At 36.5% G+C, this 10,078-nt stretch overlaps 1 protein-coding gene across 1 annotated transcript in view; it reads left to right on the forward strand.

The window, feature by feature from the left end:
* The window catches only part of Eif3e (eukaryotic translation initiation factor 3 subunit E), a 28,195-nt gene extending 19,437 nt beyond the window's left edge, over positions 1-8,758 (forward strand). The window contains exons 9-13 of the mRNA XM_041637627.1: positions 235-336; positions 1,749-1,858; positions 6,867-6,969; positions 7,570-7,704; positions 8,571-8,758. Coding sequence (XP_041493561.1) covers positions 235-336; positions 1,749-1,858; positions 6,867-6,969; positions 7,570-7,704; positions 8,571-8,609 — 489 coding nt within the window. The 3' untranslated portion in view covers positions 8,610-8,758. The remainder of the gene's footprint in view (positions 1-234; positions 337-1,748; positions 1,859-6,866; positions 6,970-7,569; positions 7,705-8,570) is intronic.
* Positions 8,759-10,078: the final 1,320 nt, after the last annotated feature.

Genomic DNA, 10,078 nt, shown 5'->3' on the forward strand with positions numbered 1-10,078 from the left:
ACTAAGTATTAGAATTGAAAACTGAATAATTCTGAGAGTTTAGAGACTTTGGACAGTATTCCAGGCTTACTGAGTTACCTGGGATACGCGTTTGCCTAGGTGCTGTGAGAATAGGACTGGATTATTTGCTGTTAATTAATGATAAGAAAACTGGAAAGTGGTGATACTTTAAATAGGCCATGTGCTAAACAGTACTCCACCAGCTCTAACGGGACATGTGACTTGATTTTACAGGAGTCTTACACATATAAAGACCCAATTACAGAATTTGTTGAATGCTTATATGTCAACTTTGATTTTGATGGGGCTCAGAAAAAGTTGAGGGAATGTGAATCGGTAAGTATGAATTTTTACTAATCAGTTTACATTTTTAAATTTCTAGACGTGGTATTGAAGTAATTGAATTAAAAAAGAAGCTAAATGGGTTATTGGTAGAATGAAGTCATGTAATTAGCATTTGTCTTCATTGGTTACAGAAGTTAAAGCCTCAGCTGTTTTGAATGCATCTGGGTCTCCTTAATTCTGTTTTTCTAATCTGGTTTATATGTACATACATATCACAACTTTGACTCATATTTGGAGTTATTTTTAGAATTTTTTAAATGATTATATTTAACATTTCCTATAAACCAGGAAATTTTTATAGTTATGATTTTATACCCAATCTTTCCTTTTGTTTAGTTGACAAGTTCTTCCAGAGAAAATCTGGAACTTAATATGTAGACCAAACTGTCAATGGACTCACAGAGACCCATTCACTTGCCTCTGCCTCCCATACACTGGTATTAAAGGCTGGCATCTTTACGCTCTGCTGCTGCTTTTATCATTTGTTTTGTTTTGTTTGATTTTTAAAGAACTTTGTAATGTTTGTGGGCACACACGTGGAAGCTAGACGAGAGCTTTGTGGGGCTTGTTTGTCCTTTCACCGTTGCGTGGGTTCCAGGGTTTATGCTTGCTTGCGATGCTTTACCCCCTGAGCCATATCCAGGGCTTTGCCACATCTAGTTAATTAATTAATTGATCAGCTCATATTCACAACATATTTTGTGGTTAGGTCAGGGTTGAGCACACAGTTTGTTATTTATCTTCAACTGATCTTAGGCCCATGATCTTTGTACCTTACGTTCTTGAGTGCTGGGATTGTAGGTGTATGATGCCATGCTCAACTAATTTCATCTTTTAAAATCAAATTTTGGGAAAAAGTGTACAATTTAATTAGGATCTTTTTTCTCTAAGGGGAAGAATGGAAATATGTATTGTGCTATTTTTTTAAATATTAGTCAACATGGAAAACTAAAATCTTGATAGTTTGTAATCTTAAACCATGTGATCATTACCGTTGCTGTTGAAATAATCTCTTTTAACTGTTACTGTCTTTGAAATAGCCATTCCTGCACTGTTTTCTCAGTCTGTTTGTCTTGTGTTGCAGAAAGTTCATGTCCTTAGTCCATTTCTTCTTTTTAGTAGTTAGGGCATGTTGGACTAAACAAAACATGCCAGGAAGTTGCTCTGCTGTTTCAGATCATCAATGAAATAAGGAGCCTTTCTTGAAGTTTTTCTTCCATCATTTTATAACTACTTGTTTAAAATATTAAGGATTTGAAGCATGAGCAATATTCTAGAGATTGGTATGCTGTAGGGTTTTTAGGTAGATTATAGTGAACAGAACAATAAAGTAGACAAAGTGAGTCAAGTTTTAGAAACAGTCGTCAGCAACATTAATTTTATAATCTATTTTATGCATATAGGTGCTTGTGAATGACTTCTTCTTGGTGGCTTGTCTTGAGGACTTCATTGAAAATGCCCGTCTCTTCATATTTGAAACCTTTTGTCGTATTCACCAGTGTATCAGCATTAAGTAAGAACACTGAGATCAGATATATATTTTTCTACCTTTATTTATAATCTGTGTAATTGCCATTTATTATTATGATACATGAAATAAGATTTCATTTGATTCCATTTTTGTTTATCTTTGCTTTTAGAAGAAACAGAAAATTTGCTCATGATTTGTGAAAATCTTAATGTGTTTGAATTTTGCGAATCTTTAGTCTTTATTTGTGTGGCAGAATAAAATTTTTGCAAGTGACAAGTTGAAAACCTAAACTTCCTCTCCGTTACCTTTTTAAACAGTAAATAGTGTCGTCCGTTAGGAAGGGCTATTTAAGATGGTTTTCAGCAGTAGGGCAATGAGTTAGCCCTTGCAAATGGGAAATTTTGTTGTAAGACCACTACATTTGGTAATAATTTCTGTTAATTAAGTTTATTTAATTACGTATTTGAATTCTCATATAGTAAGCTGCTGTGACATCCTAAAATGTTGAAACATGGAAAGCTTGTGGTAAAGTTGAGTTGAAAGTTTCTCTGTTGTGTGAGAAAATAATTGGCAAAATTGTGAAATGTACATGACCTATTAGAAACTAATTTCATGTATTAGGCTTTCAAAAATTATTAGTGCCCTTTGGCCACAGATGAAGTCAAATATAAAACGTAAAAACTTAGTGCTTTTAATGTTTGCCTCTGAGGAATTTTGTGTAAACCAAATTCTGTTTCTTAATGTCATTTGTTTTTGGTAAGAGATCTATCCATGCTTGCCTAATTTTAGTGGGTTGTCCTTGAAGTGGTTGTCCATAGTTAGACTTGCAGTGTGATCCCTGGGCCTTTCTTGGGGGCTTAGGGCTTCATTGTAGTTTGCAAGCATGCCTTTTTAAATTGATTTTCCTCCTAGTCTTAATAAAAAATTGATGTGTGATTTAAAAGGCAGGCACATCACATAGGGCTGGGCTGATGGACAGCTACCTGGATTAGAGGATTTGTTTTGGAGATTTGTAATTGGGCTTCTCTGTGAAAAAGGAATGCTTAATATTTTGGGTTTTTTTTTTTGTAATTTTCTCCATTCCCTTGTAGGCTGTGTTCTCTTTTGTGTTAGAATTGATTTGTTTTGTTTGCATGTGTATTTGGCCAGATACATCCTGCTCCTATGTTTTATAGCGGATCTTTGTTGAGTGAGTAAATGTGCTCTGAACATCTTAATCGTGAGGCTTCTTTGCATTGTGCTTCTGAGGTGTCATGGATAAGGAATTTGTGATAATTCTCGCTCTTTACATTTACAAGTTGGTATTTGGGTTTATGTTTACTGTGTTTGACAGTGAAAGAGACCAAGTGTTCATACTCTGGTGAAATGTGCAGCCTGGTCATGGTAATGGACTAGGACTCTGAATGCTTATGGTTTTGTCTGTGTTGATTGCTTTGCTTGGCTTGCTCTTTTGTACTGCCAGAATCCAACCAGGCCCTTGTAATTGTTAGGCAAGCTCTTGAACACTGACCTGTGCATAAAGTTTTCCTATTTATCTTATGGACATTTTAATTTTCCTTGGATCTCTTTTCTCTTCTGTTATACTATCTCTAAAACATCTTAAACTAAATTGCCAGAGGCATTCCAAAGCCCTGGGTTCTTCTTGTCCTTGCACTGCATTTACTTGAGGTTATCTAAACTTCTTTTTGCCTGCCTTAGAAGATTAAAAGTACAAAAAAATTAGTAATTTAAGGAATATGTTGATGTGGATCATTTTTCTTCAAAATAGTACGTTAGGCATATTCAGGTTAGTATGGCTATGAATGTTTTCAAATAACAGAAGTTTTGAGCTGCAAGAGCCCTTAGAAAAAACTATGAATCCAGTACTGCACAGCTATAGAAAAACTGATTTTAAGTCTTTTCAGTAGGATGAGTGTAGAAAAACAGAACTTTCTATGGTGGTAGAGGAACTGTTTTCTATCTTCATTGTTCAGCCTGAGCTCCTTGAAACATGACATATATTTCAAGTTCTAGAACCAGAGTTTTCAAATGTTGAGTATGCATATGTGTGCTGGTCTGTGTGGAAGCAATTTGGCTGACTGTCACATGCAGTATTACTTACATGTATAGTTGCGTATGCATGCAAGTATATTAAATCAGGCCTTCTTCATGATGTTTTAGCATATATTTTTCCGACATTTCTTTGGAACCTCACGACTTGTAGAAATACTGACTCTGTACTCTTTTATTTAGCTGGAAACCTTGAGGTTTGGTATCCAGCTGCTACCTGGATTACCAAGCTTAGGCTGGTAAAGCCTACATTGTATTGCTCTTCACCATGAATTGTTTTGTTGTGAACAGTTTATATTATTAGAAATAATCTTCATATAAATTGTTTAGAATACCAGCTGAGCCAAAGAGTAAACATGAAGTCCATTACAGCTTTTAATTCTGTATCACAAAATCTCTAGTTTTGTTTGGCACATACAATTGTGAGGTATAGCAAGGTTGCCTTGCTTTACCTTGGGTTGATTATCTCAAATCATAGCCAGAAATTAAATAATCACGTCCTGTCACTTGATTTTTTTATCCATGTAAATTACATCTCTTTAGCGTAATTGATAGACCAGTATTATACTATCTTTACTATATTGAATAATTTCATGTTTTTAAAGTTTTACTAGACTAGAATAACAGCAGCTGAGAGTAATATAAAGTATTTATATTAGGATTAAAAATGCAGTAGATCTCTTCATTCAGATTCCAATGACAGAATCCATAAAAATGACCAACAGAACTAACCTTTGTCTTTAAACAGTACACAGGAAGAAAGGCCTGTATATCTGTAAGAGCATGCTATGAGAACTAATTAAAGAATCTGCTAAGAAACTGTGACTAACTGAGAGCAGGACACAGACATTTCAGAAACACCAAATGCTGAATGCGACAACTGTAATGTGTATATGTGTATGTATATTTGTGTGTGTGTGTGTATAATATATTAATTAAAGCTTGGCTGCAGCCTTCATATCTTGCTTTAGTCAACAATGTTTGAAATTTTAAAAAAAACAAAACTCGTCAACTAAAATTTGGAAAAGCAGGTTGTATGAAGTCGATACTAATATCCTTTGTGAAGTGCTGGTCTCCCAAATCTGTGCTAAGATGGGCAGAATAACTAACCACTGTGGGGTTTCAGAATAGAGAAAGAGACCATCCACAAGACACGGATTACTACTTGATAGATAATCAATCTGGGATCAATAAAAACCCAGTTAAGTCTCTAGATCAAGATATATATGTTATGTTTGTAAATATGTCTGCTGCTATCAATTACTTCACAGAAACAAAGAGAAATACCTGGTTTGTGCTGGAAGCATGAACAAGCTTAGTTAAAGTAACTGGACTGAGGATAGATATTGCTTTTGTTTGGTGTTGAAGATTATTTGCTTTCTTAACTTATTTGTTATGTTTTTGTATCTGGTACCTGGTAAACTAGTCAACATAAAGATGTCTGAAGCAAGTTTTAGAGAAAATATTTAGGTCTACTTTGAAATTGCTCCAGACACAGTTAAGAGTTTTAGTACTGTTTGCATATAGAATTTGTTTTTGTTTAGATGGGGAGGATTCATTTTAGAGCATTTTGTAGAGTTGCCTAAGCCATCTTTATCTTTCAAGCTTTGGTATTTTAGTGTTTTGCATGAATTTGAGAGACAGAGCAGGGGTCGGGGCGGGGGTGAAAGACCCCAGGTACAGGCATACCAGGTCAAATGGCAGCTTTACTGAACTAGGTCTTTCCACCTTTACATGCCAATCCATTTTGCCAGCCTAGTTTTTATATTCTTTAATTTGTTCTTGAAGTGATTGGTAACTTAGATTACCTGAAGTTCCATCAAAGTAATGTACCAATACTCTTAGAACTTATTTTATTAAGAGTCAAGAAACGCAGTACAGTGGGGACCTTGAATAGCCCACCCACCTAAGGTGGAGCGTTTAAGCAGCTCCGCTGTGCATGGTGCCATGTCCCTGCAGCCATGTTAGAATGTGAGTATAAAGGAAAGGGATATTGATTTCAGTTAAGAGTTACTGTGTAGAGTGTGATTTCTTGCTTTTAAAATCTGAAATCAGGTGTTTACTTTGGTCAGCTCTCCAGGCTAGAATTGGTTTTTGGTTTAGCATTGCTAAATCCTGTTGTATCTCTCATAGATCTTTTAGGTTTTTGGTTTTATAGTTGTTGTTGTTGTTGAGCTATTTAGGGATTAGGTAAAATGCTTATTCCCTTACTTCTCAGCTTAAATACTCGGAGTTGATGTTTGTCACAAGCATCAAAGCCAGTTCATATTTCATTGAGTGAGTGATGGGAAGGAAGAGAGCTAACTGATTTGCTAGCAGTGGCATATGGTATTCATGAGGGGGGAATAACTGGAAGCTGAAAACTTAGATTGTAGCTAAATTGGAGGAAGACATGACTTGAAAGTTTATGCTTTTTGTATTAAGTGAGATTTTTTTATTTTAAGATTTGAAAAGAGCTGGGAAATAAACTGATGCTTGGGTTGTAGGATTAAACAACTATGTGAAATAGATTAAGGGCTCAAGATACAGATTATACAGATAATGGTAGTACCTGAGCCTGAATCAGATTGTGGCTAGAGTAGGAGTCAGGCAGTTAGGTATTCATTCGGTGGCTCCTTTGTGAGTTGCATGGCTCTCTTTTCTGGGTGCATAGTAAGCAAGGAGCTCACAAAGGTCTGTATTCTTGGGATGATTTATCACCGTCCTTTGTTTCCATGTAAGAGACAAGTGATTCAAGTGAGGAAAGCTAGAGACCCTAAAGTAAAGTTGGGAGTGTGAAGAAAGGTTAGTGTGTCTGCTGGAGTACAGTGCTTTTCATGGTGAGAGTAGATGAGAAACCATAATTAAAGGAGCAATTGAGGGACTTCCTTCTAGATATGGGGTACATAGTTAAAAGTCATGTCTAAGAGAATGTGATCCTGAAGAAGGATCTGAAGTCTATGCAAAGTATAAGTCAAACACTGTCTGTAAAAACTAAATGTGTACGTTTGTCTGTCCTTAGTATGCTAGCAGATAAACTGAATATGACTCCAGAAGAAGCTGAGAGATGGATTGTGAATCTGATTAGAAATGCAAGGTTGGATGCCAAGATTGACTCCAAACTAGTGAGTATTATAGTAGGTTTGGTACATGCTGTTTAACAGTCACGGAATAACTACAAATTTTCCATTAGAAATTTTATTCTGTATACTGTGTTTGAGACAGGGTCTCACTGTGAAGCTGTGTAGATGAGGCTGGCCAGGTGCTCCTCTGCTGGAATTACAATCATGCACAACACAGCGCCTGTTCAGGAAACTTGGTTAGGTTAGCCTGGTGATGCAGGCCTGTAATTGCCCCTAGTTGGGCTCTGAGGCTGGATTGAAGGCCATACTGGGCAAATACCCTCAAAATGGAAAAGTAATACCAGGATGGCAGCCGTCATCAGGCCTAGGGGTATACCAGGACAGGACTGTAACTCTGACAGAGTTCCTGCCTGTTCCGTGGCAGCCCATTTCTGGTTCTATATGTCCCACCAAAAAGTAGTTGGGTGACAGTTTTTTGTTTGAAGGTGGTAGTACCTCCTATGTTTTCTTGCTGGGTGAATGTTCTTGTCCCTGTACAGTGTACAGGTGTGCAGCAGGCTGGTGGTATTGTGTTATGCTCAGATTTACTGAGACGCTCCACTCATTGGCTTTGCTACAGTAATAATTTGTCTTTCATTTTAGGGTCACGTGGTAATGGGTAACAATGCAGTATCACCCTATCAGCAAGTGATTGAAAAGACAAAAAGTCTTTCTTTTAGAAGCCAAATGTTGGCCATGAATATCGAAAAGAAACTCAATCAGAACAGTAGATCAGAGGTAAGAGCCAAGCATTTTCCATTCTCTTTGGTATTTTGCAATAATGTAACAACTGTTACATGAACATTGAGAACATATCAGTATTGGTTAGTTCTAATTTTGTGTTTCCTTTTAAGCTTATAAGTATTTTGTTCAAGAAAGTAAATTTTGTCTTAAATATGTTAGGTTCCTAATTATAACTGGGTTTTTTTTTTTTTTTTCTTTTACTCTTCTTACGTGACTTCATTAACTTGCTTCCTTCCTCAGGGCTCAGCATATCATGTTGATGCCGATAGATGATACCTTACATGTGCTTGAAATGTGTGTCCTTTCTAACGCTAAAGACATAGTTCTATAAAAATACTGCTTTCTATGCTGATCTTACATAAATTTTAATTTTATCTTTTATTTGATGTTCATAAATAACTGTACAAAAATACCCCTTCTCTTTTTAGTAGAGATCCCTCGTTTTAGACGTTCACGGAATTTGAGTGGCCTTGTAACTTCAAAATTCCAAAGCATTTGTAATTCTACTTACACAGTGAGCACATACAACTGAGGGTAGAAAGTGTTAGTAAGTAACTCAGAATATTTAAGGACTCATTGAATTGAGACCAGAATAGGTTAGAGTGGATTTAAAATTGCATTCTACAACCAAGCCTAGTAGAACTGAAACTGAACAGTAGTTTATACGATAATTTTTTCTTGTTTACTTTTTTCCTCTATGTCCAGAACAAATTTGATTATTGTTACCATGTTAGTGACTGATTATTGGTATGCTTTATTCCCATCCAAAAGCTGTACCAGTGATGAGGTGTTTGTACTTCCTTCTTCTCTTCTTAACATGGGGTTTCCATCTTGATGGTTTCTCTCTGCATGTATTTTAGGCTCCCAACTGGGCAACCCAAGATTCTGGCTTCTATTAAAGAATTCTAAAGAAAAGAAGAAAAAGGAATCAATAAAAGACACAGTAATCATTATATATATAAAGAACAACATGCATTTTTAGGAGCATTTGACATGTTTGCTGTAAATTTTGGAGAATTTGAATAAAATTGGCCATGATTCACTTTTATCTTGTTTGAGTTTCCTTGTATGTGCAAGTGTGTTTTATTAACTTGGTTTTCAAACAACTATATTCCTAGTTGCTAAACCCATATAAGAGATCCATGTGTAAACCCAGTTTCCCAGGGTACTGTAGGACAGTACATTACAGAGTATTGGCATGGGGAACAGTATGTGTACATGGTTCTTTTTTAAATATGTGCAGATTTGTGTACTTTGTGGTTGAGGTACAGAACTATCTTTAGGTCACCTCAGTAGTTCTAATATGTGGTAGCCACTAATCTCTGTCTCTGAGAATTTTACAAAAATGAAATTAGAATCAGCCTGCCTTACTGACAAGTTTTACATGCACAGTTGTAAGAGGAAAAAATTCTCAGAGCAACAAATGTATCTATACTAAATATAGCATATAATCAACAAATTGTCATATAGATCAGTCCTGTATTTCTTTTATCACTTAGGACACCTTTTGTTTATTTACCATATTGTAATAATGATGTATTTGTTGAAAGATACTTTGGTGCTGTGGCCCACAAGACCTCAATTTGTCACTGGTTTAATAAAGTGCTGATTGGCCAGTAGCCTGGCAGGAAGTATAGACGGGGTGACCAGAATAGGAGAATTCTGGGAAGAGGAAAGGCTTAGTCTGCAGTTGACACCCAGACACAGAGAAAGCAAGATGAGAATGCCTCGCTGATAAAGGGTACCAGGCCACGTGGCTAACACAGACAAAAATTATGGGTTAAAATGTAAGAGTTAATAAGAAGACTGAGCTAATAGTCCTACCAGTTTATAATTAATGTAGACCTCTGTGTGTTTCTTTGGGATTAATGGCTGTGGCACTGGGCAGGGTAGAAACCTCTGTCAACAAACAGCAACAACAAAATGATATGTGGAATTGAAAAGCCATGGAGTCGCCAGGGGAAAAAAGACATGAGCTGGAACCTGGCTGATAGGCCACAAGTCTCATAATAAAATATAAAATAATTGGCCGGGCGGTGGTGGCGCACGCCTTTAATCCCAGCACTCGGGAGGCAGAGGCAGGCGGATCTCTGAGTTCGAGACCAGCCTGGCCTACAAGAGCTAGTTCCAGGACAGGCTCCAAAACCACAGAGAAACCCTGTCTCGAAAAACCAAAATATATATATATATATATATATATATAAATTGGTTAACCAACCATATAAGAGCTAGCTAACAATACGCTTGAGTGATTGGCCAAGCAGTGTTTCGATTAATATAGTTTCTGTGTGATTATTTCGGGAGTCTGGGCAGCCAGGAAACAAACAAGCAGCCTCCCCCAACACTTTGGTGGTTTCTAGTTTGGTAA

The sequence above is a fragment of the Microtus oregoni genome, unplaced genomic scaffold, assembly GCF_018167655.1.
Source record: "Microtus oregoni isolate MIOR12 unplaced genomic scaffold, Mior012 000053F_ref0000044, whole genome shotgun sequence".
NCBI lineage: Eukaryota > Metazoa > Chordata > Mammalia > Rodentia > Cricetidae > Microtus > Microtus oregoni.